At 37.4% G+C, this 21,684-nt stretch overlaps 1 protein-coding gene across 2 annotated transcripts; it reads right to left on the reverse strand.

Moving 5' to 3' along the window:
• Positions 1-1,172: 1,172 nt before the first annotated feature.
• Positions 1,173-21,385, reverse strand: MS3_00009710 (uncharacterized protein; the record flags this gene model as incomplete). Of its 2 annotated transcripts, XM_035733242.2 has the most annotated exons (15): positions 21,265-21,385; positions 21,104-21,230; positions 21,006-21,071; positions 20,890-20,971; positions 20,772-20,854; positions 20,667-20,740; positions 18,484-18,842; positions 17,759-17,935; positions 16,626-16,858; positions 13,701-13,978; positions 9,100-9,242; positions 6,967-7,176; positions 5,476-5,802; positions 3,568-3,881; positions 1,235-1,456 (listed from the first exon to the last, which is right to left on the reverse strand). In XM_035733242.2, exons 1-15 carry the CDS (start codon positions 21,333-21,335, stop codon positions 1,235-1,237), a joined length of 2,766 nt encoding a protein of 921 aa, XP_035588226.1. In that variant the 5' UTR covers positions 21,336-21,385. The 2 variants fall into 2 exon arrangements, with proteins under 2 accessions (XP_051064546.1, XP_035588226.1); XM_051218110.1 differs by having other exon boundaries at positions 1,173-1,456; positions 20,890-21,071.
• Between the last annotated feature and the right edge of the window lie 299 nt (positions 21,386-21,684).

Consider the following 21,684-nt stretch of genomic DNA (forward strand, 5'->3'; position numbering starts at 1 on the left):
GTTAGGATCAGACGGGAGTACGCTGATTGTTCCACTTTTAACTTGTCAGCGTTATCGTGAATATAAAGAGGATACTCGAAGATTCCCATAAAAAATTTTAAATAAACTCTTTGTTGTTCAGTCAGTCAGCTACAACGTAGGACCAGGCACATATGTGCATCGGTCCAGGTTGCCATACCGCATCAGCACAACAAGATGAACACCGGATTCATACCAGTGGTTATGTCAAAGGTGATAATATATAAGAGAAAGATTGCATATAGAGATATAATACAAGAAGAAAGAATTGGTTCGTAGAAAGAAAGATATGAAGCGATTTTAATCTCTTAGTTTAAGGGAAGACAGGGAGTGTATACACCGACGCCATTGTGATCGATTTTGAGCCATGTCACCAAGTCTCCAACCATTGGTTACGATAGTCACGCGGACCCCAACCAAGTAGTCTGCATCTACCAACATGGCTCAGACTACAAGTTAGTGACTTCAAGCACTGATGTTGTTCAGACTACTGGAATATTTGTTCGCTTCCATAGCTTGTTCTGATTTATGAATTGTCAAGTGTATTACAATATACAAGGAATAATAAACAGTACAAGGTCATAATGAAGTATAGTGAAGGCAATTATTTGATACCTTGGCCGATGGCTTAGGTTCTCAGCTATATTAACTAAGACATTGTCATTCTCTTATAATATTTTTCTTCTGTATATTGAATGGTTTGAATGTAGGAAAATATGACTATTGTTCTGAGGAATCATAAATGATAACAACAGACTTTCATCATTTTCCTTCAGTGCTAAAACATCTGTACCGATAAATATCACGATTGTCTAGTCTTTTGTTTTATATTGACTGAGTTCTGTTGAGCAAGTAACAATGTGACCATTAGTCGAAATGAATCAACATCAAATGTACCATCTTAAGATGTTAGATAATTGAGGATAATCAACAAAAAACTCTGGCATGTTTTAGGTCTCATGTTAATTGGCCCTCGTCTGTATTCTCGAGTGAACTGATACACCATGGTGGAATTCAAACTCGAGTCATTCAGTTTCACAATCTGAGACGTCACTACCAATGGTCTAATCGGATCGTGAATAACCTGTGATTTAACAAATGATTGGCCAGTGAAATAGTGAAACTTGATTTACCGGAATATAAGAACAACTGTACACATATATTTACATCGTTTTATTTTTGTAGTAAACAAATTATTTACATATAAAATGATAATTCACTGTTTTCGCATAAGTTGGTGTAATAGTTGATCAGGTGGTGGAGCTGTATAAATAGGATATTCACTTATTTGTTTCAAAGTATTTTCCAATTGAATATCAGAATTTAATTTTCGTTTATTTGCTCGTATATGATTGTCGAATTTCACAGGAGCTGCTGTATCAACCAATTGTAGTAAGCTTCGTTGTTTCGGTGGTATATTTAACCCTGTAGTCTCCATCTGTAAAAGTATGGGTTGAATGAGAAATGATGTTTAATGAAGGAAAATAGTAAATTTATACAATAGTCAATATACACTCATTGATACGATGTAGATCATCCTTAGTGTTGTTAGAAGTATGAGGGCGGTTATCACTTCTCGGTTGCCTACATCGTGGAAGGGTTCTTCTGGAGGTACCTGAAAAGGAGATTGGACTAGAGGTGGTCTTAATGACCTAAGAGCGTGACCGGAGTGACCAAGAGACAACTGCTTGAGGTCAGTCATATACAACCTTTTTAGGAGTAATTTTCGTGTTAGCTCTGTAGCTGTCGAAACCTTACCGCCGGAGACGGATATCCATGGGATAAGGCGAGGTGTGCATGTTAATTCTTTCTACAAGGGACAACCTTCTTAACGACACTTTCCCAAATTATATTAACGCAATAAAATATGCTGCTACCTGATTGATTGTCAACACCTTTGGTTTGCTAACCTTGTTGTGTGTTACAAGGTCACCGGGTGTAATTGCATAAACAGAGTATTTCTATTTAATTTTTCGACCTCTGCTTCGAATATTAAGCTATCCTGAACATCCTGTATTCTCTACCTCTTATGAGGATGTAGATTATTCACGGTGAAGTATTGTTGTATGTGAAAGATGTCTATTCTATTCAGGTTCCTATTCGCTTATGTTCGTAATGGAATAATCCCAATTACGCAGTTAGTGATTACCATAAACCCATACCAATCCCAATAAACGTGAGATTTACCGTTTTCAACTTATAACATATATTAAGTCAAATTGAATACTGTTTTGTAATAATTTTGGATTTATAACTGTAGAGTTTGCAGAAGAAATTATCATAAACTATGATTCGCTCTTATACTCTTTGTTCTCACGAGAAGGTATGTATAAAGGAAGAGTGGAACTTGACATCTACAGAAAGATTAGAACTAGAGGCTGAATCTGCAATGTTACATAACCATTCCAAACAACGATCGCAGAAATTAAGAAGACCGTAACCAGGTAGTGTGCATTTACCGACAAGACTTAGATCAACAGTTCTTGACTAATGGGACATTTAAGTTCGGCTGCTCCATCTTTCTTCTAGCCTACTCTAACAGCAATTAACACCGGACGTCGATGTAGGCAATAGTGAAGCATTCGCAACACATGCCTCAATTAATGAAGACTTACAACCTCATTAAACAAGTTGTTTATTTTGCCTTGTTACTTAACTACTTACGCCTGTTACCTCTCATAGAGGAGCAAAGGCGGCCCACTAACATTTTCCATCCAACTCTGTCCTATCCAATCCTTTACAATTGGCAATTATTCTTTTGATATCTACTTTCATTTCCCTACAGGATGTGTTTCCTGGTCTTCCTCTTTACCTTTTCCTTGCCTTGTGATAAAGTTTGATGACTTCCTCAATGTGTGTCCTATTCACTTGCAACGCCTTTCTCTAATTTCCTCTTGAAAGTGGAAGTTGGTTTGTACTCTCTCTTACAATAGTCTGTTGCTAATGGTATCCGGTCAACGAACTTTGAGTATCTTACATAGACAATTGTCCATAAATAAATACTTTTTTGATGATGGCTGTGGTAGTTCTCTAAGTCTCAGCTACGTGTAGTAGAACTGTGTTGATGTTCGTATTGAAGATTCTAACTTTAATATTGGTTGGCAGACAGTTGTTTTGAGTTCCATATGTTCTTCAACTGTAGGAATGTGGTCTTTGCATTGCCAATCCTTACCTATACATCTGGATCAGATCCTCCTTGTTTATCGATGATACTGACCAGGTACGTGGAAGTTCCCGCATCTTCCATAGCTTCTCCATCAAGTGTGATTAGGTTGGCGTTCTCAATGTAATATTTCAGGACTCTGCTTTTCCCCTTGTGTATATTGAGGTCTATTGTTTCAGAGGTTGTTGCTGCTACTCTTACAGATCAAGTTTCACACCCATCCATCACGTAATACAGAGTCGACTGCTATGCATCATAATCGTTCTTCAAATCATAGATAAACATCTCGTTAAAACTACAAGTTATACAAATCGTTATTAGGATGAATAACGAATTTCCTGCTTAGATAAAAGAAAACCTAACCATCACATTACAAATAGACTTACTAGGCTTTTCTGTATTTGTTTACGTGTTCCATAATAAACTAAATCATATCGTCCTGTCTCTCTTCCAATTAATGTTTTCATTAATCCTATCAATTGAACATGATTATGATTATCGTTGATTGATTTTATCATTGTATCATTATTCAATGGAATAAAACAAAGGGATACAAACATTGTTCCATTTGATTGTTTATGTTTATTCTTTACTCCACTTTTACGTGTTCGATCGCATAATGGTTGAGAAACAAGATTTCCCAATGATTGTATGATATTCAATTTTATATTTGAATTCAATTGAACTTCATAAATGGTAACTAGAATGAAGAAAGGAAGAAGTTAATTGATTGAAAGTGATCCTAAACAATTGATGAAACCAGAATAGACGACATTTAAAAAAAATGATCTATATTATTATGAATAACGAGTTGAGTTATTCAACTCTTGATCCTCAACTATTGAAATTTGATGGAGCTATGTTTTATTCTGAATGTGAATCCTGAGTGAATTGCCTTGATATTAACTATTCTGTCACAAGTTTCACCTTTAAAAAAGATGAGTTATAACTAGCAGTGAAGTGTAGGATATGAGTTTCATCCTATTCGAGAATTGTCAACTGGACAAATCTCTCTCGGTGTGCATTTTTCATATCGGAACCTGAAGTCAGTATCATTCGCCTTATAAATGCTCGACGCTTTATCTGCTGAGTCACTGACTTCTAGTTTCAATAAAAAGATCAACACTGGAACGCAAATAAATCCAAATGTCAAGTCACATACACGACGAAAACCAAGTCTCGAACTTTAGTCATAACAACAATTTGTTTACTTCTAAACAGTAGTAGCCTTTCTCCATATTCGTTATTTATAATCTTCTTAGCAAATGTTCTCAATATACAATCCTATGAAGTCAGCATATAGCATTTATAAGTTAAAACGCTGATTAACGGATTCCATAATTACGTAACCTAACAGTGGGAGCAATATAAAGAATTCTTAATCTGAAATTTGGATAAATCATATATGTTGGTGAACATAAACATACCTCTTGCCATTCGGTTTATTCCTGAGTATCAGTTCATACTGGTAAACTACCTATAACACAAGTTAGATAGCTCGTCCAACTAATACAAGTCTCAGGTGAGAAGCTATTACAAGTTAAGTGATTCAAAGAGTCGACGTTTCAGTATATTTGAAATCAGTGGCTAGTGACTTTGTGTGACATCCTTCAGAATCGATCACAATGACACATTCGTCCACTCTTTATCTTCTTCAAGATGTAGAATTGCAGTGTGCTTTCATTTATCCCATTTCTAATTTATATTTCTGAGCTATATTGAAGTCTAGATAACCTCGGAATGCGACTATACTGTCCAAGGAACGACTGCTTGACATGAGTTACAAACTGTCATTTTTTAAACAGTGTTAGATATATTAGCTTCCCACTTCAAAACTACAACCGGTTACGGGAATCTGTGGGATGAGATGAAGTGTACTATTTTCAGTCCCCACCTTCTCTAAACCCATCCTTCTGTGATGAGAACCAGCATCACAACACATGTTGGTTGTCTGAGGAAAACAACTTACTAGCACTACACTCTTGTGCAGTCAGCAGAATCACTACACCCTCGAATCATGATTCTCCTATTTTCGTTTCGTCACTGCTCAACGGACATGGTCAATACGATAAAACCTGGAGGAACGAGTGTTCCGACCAATGTGCATAAACTCAGCCATTACGACAGACCAGTTCAACCAACAACTACTAAAAACACATTTTAACCGACGTTGTGGTAACTTTCCTAAAGGTAACCTCAAAACTACGAACGGATGATTTCAGGAAGTACTTTACTGCATAAAACAGCATTACGAAATTAAAATTAAATCGTTTTTATTTATAACACAAACCAACCTGTTCCATCCTTCAATCCCACAGCTAACCAAGGTTTACTCGGATGTGAAGTTAAACACGTCGCTAGTACATCTGGAACAACTGACATCATTTCAACACTGGAAGGTGTACATTTTAGCAGGCACAAAGCTCCAAGTGAAGTACGCTCACTCACTGATCTAGGAGCATGACCACGAACCGTGATAGCCAGGTAACGTGTAACATTATCATCGTCATTATCCGTATAAGAGACAATAACACATTTATCAATATTATTCTTCTTTGAATCTGGCCACAGATTCAATAGATTATCTCGTAGACAAATGCTGGCAGCAACTTTTGGATTGCCTGAAAACGAGAATGATTTGAACAGAACATTAATCAATCTAAACTAAACAGACAGATGTGATGAATTATTGAAGGAATGTTAGAATAATGGATAGCTAGCTAACCACCCACCCAAACTTGGAAATGTTGTGCAATACATCCAATAATTGTGGTAGATTAGTTGAATGTTAGGCATGAAGATCAAATCAAAACGTCCCGTTAGTCTATGAAATCATTAGCCATTGAAGTTCGAGTAATAATCACAAACGATAATTGGGGACGATGAGTGAAATGGATCAGAATCAGTCACAATGATGTGGATCTATCCACTCTTTATCCTCCTCTACATCTCCGGTTGTAGTATTCATCCACACCTACAGCTTTCCTATCTTCTCTTAGTATATCCTCAGTGTTCATTCTTGACAATTAACATCGTCACTACATTGTTTCGATTCCTTTCCTATCCATCTGTTAATTTAGTTGCGTCATGCCACTGTGGTATGGCAACTTGAGTTAGTGAACATGTGTAGCAGGATCTACATTGACCATGATTGACTAAATGATACATACATGATTGCAATAATTGTGTCTTTTGGAACAAACAACTGCCACTATCCACTGTCTAAGGAGCTGCAATCGGCTAGATTAGTTTACTTATCAACTATAATGTTCAGTAAGAAGAGTGCAAAATAAACGGAGAAGTGAAGACATACTCTCGTTGGCACAAACATAGTCCGACTGAATGTTTCTCACCGTTTTGTATTCCGTTCTGGTATACGATCAAATCACTTTCAAAAAACATTGGTGATTGGAAATATTAAACAGGCGATATGATACAGCATACAAACATACAACCATGTCAGAGTTACAACAATAGCAAGGTAAACACGTCTGCATAAAATGGAGGATGTCAAACCCCACTACATATTGATAACGAAATCAACACAGGCCTTGAACGGATTGCATTTTGTAGAGCGAGAGAGAGAAAACGTTTATAAATGACTGAGTAACAAAACAGATGGCCGCTTATTTGGTGACACTAAGTCACAGGTTCGAAACCCACTACACCCACTTCGGTTTGGGTAAACGGGTAGTAGTATCGCTTAATCAAAGGTGAATACATCAATATGTACTTGACAAATGAGTTAATAATGATTATACTACAATAGGGTAATCTGAACTTACTTTCGAGTAAAATTTGATTCCAGTTCAAAATAGTCAGATTAAGACCAGAATACACTAAAAAACTTGTCAATGTACTGAACTGATTTACATTAGATTGTACATTGAAGGGAATAATTAGAGAGCCAGGTGGTAGGATCGAAGAGTTTTGATTACAATACGATAAAAGATGACATGAAGCTGGAATCCATGGGGAGTATATGGGATCTTTCGCTGTAAAAGTAAAAAACGTTAATGTTTCGGCTTCTTAAAATATCAACTCGAGTGAAACGTAATTGATCTAAAAAAGCGTAGTTTACAGTCTTATTGTCCCTTATCTGAAAGTGAATAGCTGAAACCTGTAGCCAAACCAAGATATGAAATCAGCCCATAAAATGATTAACCATTGAACTGAGTCATGTTGTTAGGTATAAGTTACCTGGTTTATTTTATTTTATTTCAACACATAGATAATGGTACAAAGAGGCACCAAATATATATGCGCCACACAAATCTCATTCGATATGTGTGAGGGCTGTGATACTGCCCTGGTGCCCAAACCGAAACAGGTGGTTTTCGTAGGGGCCCACACTCCGAGCCTTCGACCTGAAGGTCTGGTCCACAAGGCAGTGGAGCATCGTCAGGAGATGCAGTCCCATGGAAGCCGGTGACCAACGACTGGTTCATACGCCATTTGTTCCCGCAGGATACTGGAGCCCATGTGCACCATTGGTATAGAATCCGGTTAAAGCTCCGGACATTCGCTTGTCGTCCTCTCATTTTTGTAAACGACACCCCCGCCACGAGAAGCCAGTGAGTAGGACTTCCCTAGCAGAGGCTATATACGCGTGGCCATGTGAGAGCATTTCGAGAGGGAGAGCGAACTCTCCCCACTCTCGGCCTGGTTTAGATTCTTGTAATTACTATAGCTGGAAAACAAGACTCAGACTTGGTTGAGGTGTATCCACTGTTTTATGTTTCCGAATTTTCTTAATGATCCTATGTTTCTTTATTTTATAAATTCATACTTTCTTATTGAATAGTATCGTTCATATCTAATCGTTTTTACTGCTAATAACACTCTAACTACTCTAAAATTTTCCATGGTAATCTCATCTCGTTGTGTGAATATATTATTAAATAGAATACTATGTGCTATGTTCCAGCATATTTGTTTCATCTAAACAGGTTGAGAGTTAAATAATTAAAACAAGTAGTATTTGAGCGTGTTGATCGCTTCGCTTATCTTAGGAGTCTCATCAGCCCTTGTGGTCTGGTGTCTGACGAAATCTCAGCACGGATACAGAAGGCTCGACTAGCTTTTGCCAACTTGTGTCCTTTATGGCGTAAGCGAGATATTCGCCTATCAACCAAAGGACGTGTTTACTGATCAGCGGTTCGTTCCATCCTACTTTATGGCAGTGAAACATGGCCGGTAAGAGTAAAGAATATTCGTAGGTTACTAGTATTCGATCATGGGTGTCTTCGAAACATTGCTCGTATAACCTGGGACCATCGAGTAAGTAATGCAGTTGTTAGGAAACGGGCACTAGGTAAGGATGGCAAATCAATTGAAGTAGTGATACTTTATCAGTTGAGATGGCTGGGATATGTGTTATGTATGCCCAACCACCGACTGCCCCGACGTGCGATGTTCAGTGGTATAGAAGTAGGTTGGGAGAAAGCTAGGGGCGGCCAGACCAAAATATGGCACAAATCCATGAAGTCACTGATAAGTGGATTGAATCATGTTGGTAGGTGTAGACGACCTGGTTGAGGACCGGGCGATGATAGCAACCAATAGTTAGAGACCTTGAATGACATGGCTCAAAATCATTTGCAATGGCGCAGATGCATCCACTCTTTCTGTTCTCCCAAATTCTAATCTTCTGATTTCTTCATGTCAATTCATGTCTTCTTTTTTCTCTTCCTAAATTTATTTCACTAGATTATACTCCTTGAATAACATCTCGAAACCTTAATCTTTCCAATTACTGCTTATACTCTTACTACCTCTACCACTACGGGATTTGAATGGACAACTGCATCTCTGTGCTAATGCGGTATGGCAACTTGAACTGATGTACGTACGTACGAAGTTCTACGTTGTTATCGACTGATTGAATTAAAACAAATGAATAAAACAATAAATCTTACTGTATTCAATATTATAATTCCATATCATCAGTCGATAATCCATTAACAGAACATATAATTGATTTTTCTCTGATGGAACAAACTCCATACTAACAGCAGGACAACCAAAATGTGACATGGAATAAGTATCCACTGAAGTGAATCTAAATAAGATTGAAGAAAATTCCCACACGAAAATATTAAACATAATTTGAACGATAAATAATCTTCAATGAAGTTTTGATAAAGAAAACACTGATACTATTTGAAAAAAGCTCCCTCAAACATCAATGTTACACAATCACTTACTTACTAATTAGTAACCTAAATAACATACGGTTCATAATTATTGATAATGACGATTTGTTTAAAGGAGAAAATGGGATACACTCATTGATACATTAAAACACTAAAGACGAATAAGACTAATTTCTAACAAAAACTTAATGAATAACATTTCAGATTAGACCAATTTTAGGTGTATTATATTCAGTTTACCTGCTTCTATGGAGGAGTCAGAAGTAAATATATACTATACTGACTACCTTAGGTAACCGATTATTGCAGTCAGGAAACGCTGATTAGTTTTATATTAGAACTGACAATACAAATCAATGGAATAATAGCTTTCATGTGAATAATTAACATTCACATGTCAAATTATCCCTTGTAGTAAAGAAAAAAAAATCAATATTACATATTAGGAGGTGGGTCAGTGTCACGAGTTAGGGTTATTACCCCACAGCTTCCGTCATCAATAGATATCAGTTGTAATGCAAAACGTAAGGGTTGGGTATTGAGTTAATTCAGAATTTTCAGTTGGATTTACAAATTAGGATTAGCGTTTTCATCACCAACCGACATCAGTTATAATACAATGTTTTGTCGCTCTTTAGTTTACAAACTTGAGAAACTTAAGGTTGAGTTAGAGTGTGAGAATCTTATCTAGCTTCACTAAATACTCTTGACTGCGCATTACATTATACAAAGCACTTCAACACACAACCTGGCATAGAAGCAGGCTATTTTAAATATAAGTCCTACAGATGGCGGTCCGATTGCGACCCGAATGGTTCATTGGTGGTAACATTCCAAATTGTAAAGCTAATTAAAGTGAATACCAATTCTAAAGCTATCTCATTAACGTAGATATAACTTGCCAACAAAAGCCAAAGAGTAGTAAAAACCTAATTTCAAGACTACTTCGAACCAAATTACATACTCCTTTCCACTAAACTGCTGAAACATGTTACTTCGTATTTCAATGATACTAATCAAATAATAAGTACTTCCATAACAGTTGAATATTTATTAGACGGGAGTTTTGTGGAGATTTTAGTAATTTCAGTTGTTGAGATCATGAATCGATTGAAGCTAGACCACTATGGAAAACCTAACAGCACTGGAAGGCCGTTTCGTCCGTTGTGAGATAGTAACTCACTGATGACGATGGTGGATGTGTCGCTCAATTTAATGGATTAGTTGAAGTTAGACATTAACACCATTGGATGCCGGCTCAGTGGTCTGGTGGTTAAGTGCTCGTGCGCGAGACCAGTAGGCCCTGGGCTCGTATCCCGCAAGGAGGGATCGTGGATGCACACTGCTGAGGAGTCCCACAATAAGACGAAACAGCCGTCCAGTGCTTCCAGGTTTTCCATGGTGGTCTAGCTTCAATTGATTTATAATCTCAACAATGGAATATTTATTACTCACACTAATAGACGAATGGTACATTACCATAAATGAATAAACATCATCATACTCTTAGATATCTTAATGTTGCATTATTCAAATAATGATATCTAAGTATTTATTTATTTATTTGAACACATTGGTACAAACAGACACCAAATAGATATGCGACACATAAATCAATCGACTTGTGTGAGGGCTGTGATACTGCCCGGGTGCCCAAACCGAAACAGGTGGTTTTCGTAGGAGGCCACACCCGGAGCCTTCGACCTAAAGGTCCAATCCACACGGCAGTGGAGCATCGTAAGGAGACGCAGTCCCACGGTAGCCGGTCACCAACGATGGGTTCATACGCCATTTTCCCCTCAGGGTACTGGAGCCTATAGTGACTCATGTGCAATTGAGTTTATTCTCATTTAACTCAGTTAAGCCCTTTTGCTAACTCATTTAGCGGACAAAGTCATCCGCACTATAACAATTTATTGTACCCTTATTATTTTGTGCTTGTATGAAATACGTATGTTTGAATATTGCTTAATGCCTACGCATTTATTCACTCTGCTAGTCTTACTACTAACCGCTTATTTGATTCGATTACTCATTCATTTCACATGGTATATATATGTCCATGTTATTCATATTCAACTCACACACTCTTGTCTCGCTCTTGCTCTGGCTTTCGCTTGCTTGCCTGCCTTTCGGCACAACTCTTCTATGCTTGTTTAACGCATCTGTACATTTGGATATATGTGTGTGGTCTCGCAATAAACGTAATCAACACTTCGTATTTGACTTCTGATTAACATACCGTTTGGGCGTTATATAGAACGGTTATCAAGACGAACTGTATACGAAGTTAAGGATTATATCGAATACTGACCACCACAAGCCCATGCGCACCATTGGTTTGGAATCAGGGTTTTCCAAATCCACTAGGTGAACTGTCCATGTCCACCAACCCGGCTAAAGCTTGGGACGATCGCCTTCCATCCTCTCAATTTCGTAAACGACATCCCCGCCACGAGAAGGCAGTGAGTAGTACTTCCCTGGGAGAGGCTGTATACGCGTGGCCATGTGAGAACATTTCGACAGGGAGAGCGGACTATCCCCAATCTCAGTCGTACCAGGGCATTTGGAGAACATTTGATAAAAATGGTCTGATGAACTTATGTTATATCATTGAAACTAGAATTTAACATTCAATAAAGTGTTTATTATATATCTGTCAGGTCTTGATAACTATGATTACGTAATTAGAATATCAACATGAAATACTCCTGATCGAATTTCTAATAATAATTTTTATCCATCAATTTTCACTCATGTTGTAAATAACTTCAACGTCTGTCAACATCTTCATATGACTGCCCTATCTGTGACAGTTCAACAGTATTTCGGTCCACCATACAACAGCTTCCTTATCTCATGAGTTCCCACTCCTACAAAATATAAATCTCACAACGAAGATTTATTCATGATACAGTCAAATTAATTGGAATTACTGTCGAGTTTACTCGGTCTTGTATCGACTAAATTGAGTGATTATTCGTCGTAAAAATTATAAATTAAAGTAATCATCATTTGAACACCTAAACTACAAAGAGTCGATTAAAATCGATAATGTACACTGTGAGTACATTTCCACTCTACTCCTGTATTCAACTATCAATTAGATTTGGGTAAAAGGAAACGACTATTTAAATGAGATAATAGGTTGAACATTGACAAATTCTATTTACAAACAATTGGGAATTTTTTAATATGAACGAGAACACATATGAACTCGAAAGAATCGGACGTCTGCCCCCAAAGGCCCTGGTACAGCCGAGAGTGGGGAGAGTCCGCTCTCCCTCTCCAAATGCTCTCACATGGACACGTGCATACAATCACTGCCTTCTCGTGGTGGGGGTGTTTACGATATTGATAGGACGAAAAGCGAATGTCCGGCACTTTGACCGGGTTGGTGGACACGGTGGGTCCACCTGCGGGAGTTGAAAACCCTGGTTCAAAACCAATGGTGTACATGGGCTCCAGTACCCTGAGGGAACAAATGGCGTATGAACCAATCGTTGGTGACCGGCTACCATGAGACTGCATCTCCTTACGATGCTCCACTGCCGTGTGGATTGGACCTTTAGGTCGAAGGCTCCGGGTGTGGCCTCCTACGAAAACCACCTGCTTCGGTTGGACACTCGGGAAGTATCACAGTCCTCACACAAATCAAGTGACTTGCGTGGTGTATATGTATTCGGTGCCCCTTTGTACCAATATTTATGTGTTTAAACGAATAAATAAACTGATACATAACAATACTTCAGAGTTACCGATCCACATGGTGATGATAATAGTTAGAGAACACGGGACTTTCAGAAGAGTTTTGTATTCTGTACAAAAATCAAACGTTGGAAAGGTACAACTCTGTTTATATAGAAACGTTTAATGACCTAGAAATCTATAAATAATAAAGGTAGTGAACTAGAAGCGATAACAATCAATAATGTAACGCCAAGTGTTATTTCAGAAATAGATATTAGAGGTGTTATCTTTTGAAGAAATAACTAGATAACCTAAGCTGTCCTTAGCATTACCACATCAAAATATCAAATTACATTGTCCAATATGTAATACAAACGATAATTGCAAAGTGATATTTTATTTAAAAATTATTCTACAAAAACATAATCAATCTATTCTAATGAATTAATTCAGAACTAGTTGTTTTCATGCAGGCGAAAACGATACTGATCACTGACTTTCGAGGATGATTTCGCGATAGTAGAAGTTAGATGTCTAAGAAGTCATTTTTTGAAGTAGCAAAGAGAGCAAGCTTAGCGAATGAACAAAAATGCATAGATAATCATGATAAGTAAAACGATCTAAGATATAAATTACGAAATGTATTCACTAATAAAAACGAAACGCTTCCTTACTTAACAAAATCATGAATTCCATCGACTGATGATGAAGACAGATCTTTATTCTCATTCTCTTTTTCTGATTCACGGCACTGCCACCAAGTTAAACGTGACTGATCATCAATTGGTAATCCTTGTTCATGATCAGCTAACTTTTTTACACATTCATAAGTCACAAACCACGTAAATGCAACTTCAGTGCACAACTGGGTCATTAGTAATACTTCAGCATGTATAATTGGATGTTTTGAATCCGTACTTCTGACAACAAGATTTTGGTGAGTAATATCAATCTATAGTGAGAGAAAAAAGAGGAAATGTCACTTTCTCTGAAACCGTCTCACTTACACATGACTTCTTAATTCCAGTTTCTTTTATTAGTTTGAAAAGCTGTCTGGTGTTACCTACAGAAACTACCTTCTCCATCTCTTATGTGTTCGTTGCTCACCACTGCTCAAGATCGTTCCGTAGACTTTTGGATAACAATTTAGTTCAAGTAACTAACAGGTGTCGCTGCTAATTCCACAGCTGTTTGCATATCCTTCCAAGCAACATCTCGTTTTTAGAACTACCTAAGTGTGACCTCAGTTGTTCCTGGAATCTACTTTCGGCCTTCTCGTCAATCAATTCAATTCTAATGGGTCTTTTTGTGTGGACTTTCTGAGTCGTGAGGCCCAATCAGATGCGTGCTCGTATTAGGGAATAGTCGGAGTCCAAGCAAGCATTCCAGAACGAGAAAGTCTTCTATCGACCCTTTTCAATGGTGACTGATGGCAATATGATCTATTTGAGTCGATCGTTGGTTTGGTGCAGGGGGTCACCATGTTATATGATGTCTCTCCTTATGCTTAAAATTAGTGCTTACTAAAAAAACGATTGACTGAGCACAGTTGCAACAGACGATCACCATTATCTGTTCACTGAGCCGGGATACTAAATTACCCACCTAAATGTCTTTCTGTTTGGTTTAAGCTACCTACTTGGGCATTATAGTCACCTGCTACGAGTACTATGTCTGGGCGTTTAGGTTTTTGAAGAAGTTCAAAAAGCCTTCTGCAAAAGTCATCTTTCGCTTTATCCGGGCTGCGGTCAATGTGCGCGTAGACAGAAATGACGAAAAGGCAATGAAGTGTGTCCCTATCCTCCCGAGTTCTTAGCCGAACAGCACATAGGCAACTGTTAACGGGGACCCACTATGATAGTGTTTGTTCTGCCCTCGTACTCAGTGCTGTCTACACACGCCGGTCCACGAGAACCATCGGGTCGCCAGATACACGGAGGGTGTGTCTCGTTGGGTTTCCGTTTCGGCGAGGTGATGTCAAGTGAATGACCACACTAGGATCCTGTATTTGTGTTTCAGAGATACACCGTACATCAATGGTACGAGATTCCAGGGTTTTAGCCAAGGAGGCCTGCTGACTGATTTGACATACGGTGCGTACGTTGAAGGCTCTAATGTGTATAGACTTGAGACAGTGTTTCGAGCACTAGAATCGTTGGCCATGGTGACACTTGAGAAGAAAGTCAAAAGAGGGAGTCTAGAGTTGAAATTCGAGGTAGGGGAAATAATAGGAATCAAAGACGGAAAGTGATTATGAATACAGTGGTCTTGAGTGCTGTTAGAGGTATGAGGGCGGTCTTCACTTCCCGGTTGCCCACACTATGGAAGGGTTCTTCTATGTTCTTCATATGTGTTCTCGTTCATATTAAAAAATTCCCAATTGTTTGTAAATAGAATTTGTCAATGTTCAACCTATTATCTCATTTAAATAGTCGTTTCCTTTTACCCAAATCTAATTGATAGTTGAATACAGGAGTAGAGTGGAAATGTACTCACAGTGTACATTATCGATTTTAATCGACTCTTTGTAGTTTAGGTGTTCAAATGATGATTACTTTAATTTATAATTTTTACGACGAATAATCACTCAATTTAGTCGATACAAGACCGAGTAAACTCGACAGTAATTCCAATTAATTTGACTGTATCATGAATAAATCTTCGTTGTGAGATTTATATTTTGTAGGAGTGGGAACTCATGAGATAAGGAAGCTGTTGTATGGTGGACCGAAATACTGTTGAACTGTCACAGATAGGGCAGTCATATGAAGATGTTGACAGACGTTGAAGTTATTTACAACATGAGTGACAATTGATGAAAAATTATCGTTATAATTCAATCAGCAGTTGAAAGTTAGTTGGCGTTTATTGAAATACTATGGGAAAATTCACTACATCATACCACATCAAGGCACAACAATGTTGAACTTTGGATAAAATTGAATTTATTGTAGCAATAGGACCAATACTAACTGGTTACTTAAACCGAAGTAAGTGGGACGTGGTCAGTGCTTGGAACTTAGTAACTGAAAGCTGAATGTATTTATCACCAAACCAAGACTAAGCAAAAGTTTGTTAGATAAAAGAATAAACGCTTTCTGTAAAATATCATCCGCCTTATTGCAATTATTTGTATGGGGATGTGAGGATTGTCGAATTTCATAGAAATCATGAATTGATCTTGAAAGACTGGATAGCTGTTTCATCCTCATTTGGAACTACTTATCAGTGGGCACCGACAAAGTGATCACCGGGGATCGAAGCCAGGACTATCGATTTCGCATGCCACTTAGTAAGAACTCGTCCGTGTTAATGTCTAAATTCAATTGATCCGCGATATTGCGCGAGCATCTTCCATTATGATCAGTGGGTACCTTCCTCACACCCGATACAGATGAACTCCACTGGAATCAATGTGAATTTATTACCATAACCTGCTTCGGTTTGGGCGCCCGGACAGTATTTCAACCCTCACATAAATCGAATGACAAAGTGTGGTGCCTCCTTGTACCATTGTTTATGTGTTTAAACAAATAAATAAAGTAAATTATCATAAAGTTTTTAATCAACACTGCATCCACACAATAATAATTGATTACCGTTTGAACACAATGTTCACGGTCATTTACATTCATTAGTTGTATTTTACCACAGCCACCATTTGTCAAGAGATAAGTCGAAGACAATTCATCATCTCTATGTGGAAGTTTACTTTGTAAAGTCATTAAATTTTCGGGCATCGTTAATGTAACAGGAAACCAGTGTTTAGGTAATTGCATAAAACCTTGTTTTGAGTAGATTATTGTGAAAGCTCCATCCATAATATGAAATGCTGATGAGTTTAAATAAATTGAAAAAAAGAAACAAAAGTTTTCTTAATGATGTGAATCTGCTTTTTTCTGGATTATTATTACCATTATTGTTATATATACTCATATCGTACAATTATTAAGTAACTAGGCTTCCTATATTCCCATTATTTTAAGTTTTTGTTGGACCTCTTAACTGTGGTTATTACTTATTTACTTACTTACGCCTGTTACTCCCAATGGAGCATAGGCCGCTGACCAGCATTCTCCAACCCACTCTGTCCTGGGCCTTCTTTTCTAATTCCATCCAATTCTTGTTCATTTTTGAACAAGAATAATAGAAACTTAGCTGGGGCGTTTATCAGTACATAAATAGGAATTAGGATGACCTCGAACTTAACTTACGGTTATTCTTATCACTCGAGGAGTACATTAGTCAAAACTAGGAACGACAAGCCAAAGACGGAATAGTAAACGCAAAGTAAATGAAATATAGTGGGATATGTATGGCGAGATTTTTTACGATATCGATCAAAACTACTATCGTTGGTTTAGAGTAACTGAGCGATATCACCGCTTTTACACAAACGTTTGAGCATGACAAAAAACTGATTTAAGTGCATAAATTACCAAAATTCGGCTCGACGAAATATAAACAGAATAGAATTTCTAGAAGCATGATATTCAAATTAATGTGCAACTGACAACCATGCCAAAATAGAGCGAACAGAGTACCATATGAAGCATTGATTAGTTGTATCCCACAGTAATTTTGGCCTTATGACAGTGACTGCTATGAAGAACCCGGGGATGCCGTAAGCAAAATTAGTAAAAGTCACCAAAATCATTTCCCAAAAACAGTTTAATCCGATAATGATGACAATAATTATTTTCAAAAATATATATAGTAAGCAAATACTTACAATTATTCTCCAAATTGACAGATATCATATCTTCACATAAACCACCATGACTTCGAACAGAAGATACTGGATAGCCAAAATGAGGTAGAAAACGACGCTGTTGTGGACCTCCAAAACAGTCAGTCACATCCCATTTGACCAACACACCTTCCAAACCACCAGAGAGAAGATGAGTGCCTGTAAGTTGAGAAGACTTTTGATTACTGCATGCTTCAAACTCGTAGTACGCTCATTTTAACACACGAGACAACTTTTGGTAAAACAAAATAAATTTTAGCACATTTTCAATTCTTAACAGGCTCCAATAAGTGCTTATATTGGATGAATGAGAATGAAAAGTAGCTCTCTGAAATAATACATGTTAACTAACAAAATACTAAAATTACCGAACATGTTATTAATAAAAATAATTGACTCCACGATTCGATTCCTTGGGAGCATAATACATACAATATGTTCCGCGATGAAAAGTATGAATAAGTATTAGAGAGTGAGACAGAAGACGATATAAGGGTACAAGAACGAAATCAATACATGTGATGTAGGAATCTAGGGGAAATTATGAACCATATAGCTCGCGAAATATCGTTTGGTTGTTATCACCATCATCAAACAGTTTTTAAAGATGTTATAGGTCACAAAAATATCATTCAGTTAAAAAATAACCGAACAAGTTTCCTAACACATAATATGACAGACGTAAAAACATTACATTTGTAACTAACCGCATGACGTAAAGCAAAGACTTGTCACTTGTACAGAATGCCAATGAAGTAAAGACCTTTTAACATGAGAAGGATGAACTGGGTAATAAGTGAATAAACGACCTTCTGCAAAATGTTTTTTGATAGCTTTTTTGACATCATCGAAAGTATCATTTTCTGCGCAATTTTCATTCCCAGTCCACTCGTCAGAAACAGGGTTTAGCATGTTTAAATGATCATCAGTTTGAGCACATAAATTCCACCAAATGAATATTTCACCAAGACCATTTCCTGTAGCAACGATGCAGTCGTTTGGATGTGCTGCGACGCATGTGTAATTCTTTTGTTCTGAATGCCTTTCATTATTGGGAACCGAGTACCTATGAAAAGGGGTAAAATTTACTTTGATTACATTAACATTGGTACAAGGAGGCACCAGATATATGTGTTACACTTTGTCATTCGATTTGTGTGAGGGCTGGAATATTGCCCGCGCGCCCAAACCGAAGCGACATTTACATAAACATCCTTAAAGAGAATGAATACTGCCATTTAGTTAAAATGTTAGAAATTCAGTAAACAAGTGTTTAAGTTCGACCGAATCATCACAAAAGGTATGTCCAACTACTATGACTGCTACTCGGAAAACATGGCCAACTATTCGTATAATACTGTATTAGTTGTCAAGTTTGAGATAGTATGGCTTCAACCTTATTAAACATTTGCAATTTGATGTAAGCCATATTAACGTTACTCGAAAGAAAACAAATGACTCAACCATAAAGACATCGAATTTTAAAGCTCAAGTCAACCTTTTTATCAGACTGGACTAAAATAAATTAACTGACTGAATGTAGTCTATCCACTAAAAACAAACCTTAGTAAGGATATGTTAGATATAAAACACGCCAATATGATCAAAAAAACCCAGAGGTTGCCTGGAATGAAAAAGTTTTACTTCGTAAAAAGGAAGATATCCCATGACTTCAAGACGAAGAAGGCTGCCACGAATAATGATACTTTAATAGAGATAAATTCAGCCGTCCAGTAAGCATGAGTGTTAGTACTGACTTAATTAGGTAACCGAATGGTGGGAAGAAATGTATATATTCATTTGCTCAACGACATCGTAAAATTGTGGTATGGCAACTGAAACAGATGCAAATATATGGCAGGTTTAACGCTGCTTTGACTGCTAACAAGATGTACTGTTAGACGGACTACTAAGACTGAACGGATGTTTCCAAGCAGTGAAAGAATGAATGTATCCATTGTTAATAAACCAATAAGTTATGCTTTATGTTCATTAGTGACAGTTCATGATAATCACAAGAGCGCACACAAAAGCTTGTCATCATAAAGACCAATTAAGGATGATAGGATAAACTTATTTCATTCTTTGATGTATTTATGTATAGAATACACTGGACAGATAAGTAAGAAACCAATAAATCCGATCAGTCAGTCAGTAACAACTTAGAACTTCGTACGTACGTACATCAGTTCGAGTTGCCACACCACATTAGCATAGAGATGCAGTGGTCGATTCAAATCCCGCAGTAGTAGAGGTAATAAGAGTATAAGCAGTAATCGGGAAGATTAGTGTTTGGAGATGTTACTTAAAGAGTATAATACAGTGAAATAAATTTGAGAGGAGAAAAAAAAGAGACAAGGAGATCAAAATTTGGGAGAACACAAAGAGTGTATGCACCTGCGCCATTGCAAACGATTTTGAGCCCAATAAATCCGGTGCACCAGCAAGTAGAGTCACTTTACACTTTCGATTAAATTACGACTGTTTAGATAGAGAAATGCAATTTGTGAATGTACCCAAAATGAAGCGTTACATAAAATTTAGTAAATGGCAGCTCAAGCTAATAGATTTTTGCCACTAGATTTTATCAACATTAGCATCTACTATTCAAGTTTACGATATAAAAGACAAGTCTACAGACTTTTATTATTTACTCTTGAGTAACATATAGTGAATCTGTCATATTCTGAGAGTAATATTCTCTTTCGTTCATTCAAATTTATGAAGAGATCCAGTCGCATGAACTTCACGATAACTTAGTTTTATGAAAACCAAATTGTTTGGAGAAAACAAGACCTTTATGAGTTTATTTTTAAACGGCGAAAGTCAATTCAAACCGAAGAATACTATGAGGAAATAAGTACCTTAATATTAAAAGTTAAAGAATTACCTCACTGAGACATTTAAGTTAATCCAGTATACGATAAGGATGGAGTCGACTATACATGCTACAAAATCAGAATCCTACAACTGATTAAGAACATAAATCTTATACTTTATACGCCATAATAGCATTCTGAGGGAATTCTACGTAGTCTACATAACTTCCTGTAGAGCGGTCATATGACTTCACGACATCTACAAAAGAATATACGTAATTACCACTCATCTACGTTTGTTTTTGCAAGTATGGCTAAAAATGTAGCCAGTGGCAGTAGGGAAGCAGAAGTCTATTGGGAACCTGGTATTCAAAATCTTTACGATATTGTACAATGGATCAAAAACTTACCTGGACCTTCTCAAATGTTTTAGTATCCCAAACGATTAGCTTTCCATCTAGACCACCAGAAATCACCTGAAACATTAGAAAACCACTTAGAGACATACATGATGGGGTTTGTCGATTCCAGGGACAATCCAAACCACTGAGTCTCTATGTCCGTGTAAGAACTGAGAGACTCCTGTGCGTGTATCAAGAACAACGACAAACTTGTCAGAGGAGTAAACAATGCGACTAGAAAAAAATGTATTTCAATGGTTTATATTACCTCTCGCTTTTCAGATATACAGGATCCGAGTTAATAACAAGCGATGATAGTCTACTAACTTTAGAAGTCATGCCGCGCGATCCCTACAGCGCGCCGGTTTCATCGACCTTCAGATATTCAATATTTCGCCACGAGCTTGTATAAACCGATTGCTATCTGGGGAAGACCCTCGTTTCGGTGAGGCTCGGCGTACTCAATATGCTGAATGCCGTTACCAGTTATACAATTCGTATCTGCTCCACCCCGTCCCAATATCTGGCGAGCTAATATTCCGGAAATCAGAAACCGTGCTATCTCGACCGATTGGTCGGTCGACGCGGATGGATTGATCGAAAATGAATGGAATAAGTTAAAGGCTACATTTGAGTCCGTAACGTCGCCGTTTATCCCATGGTCAGCACGTAAGCTATCACATTGCCC

The sequence above is a fragment of the Schistosoma haematobium genome, chromosome 7 (assembly GCF_000699445.3).
Source record: "Schistosoma haematobium chromosome 7, whole genome shotgun sequence".
NCBI classification, from domain to species: Eukaryota; Metazoa; Platyhelminthes; class Trematoda; order Strigeidida; family Schistosomatidae; genus Schistosoma; species Schistosoma haematobium.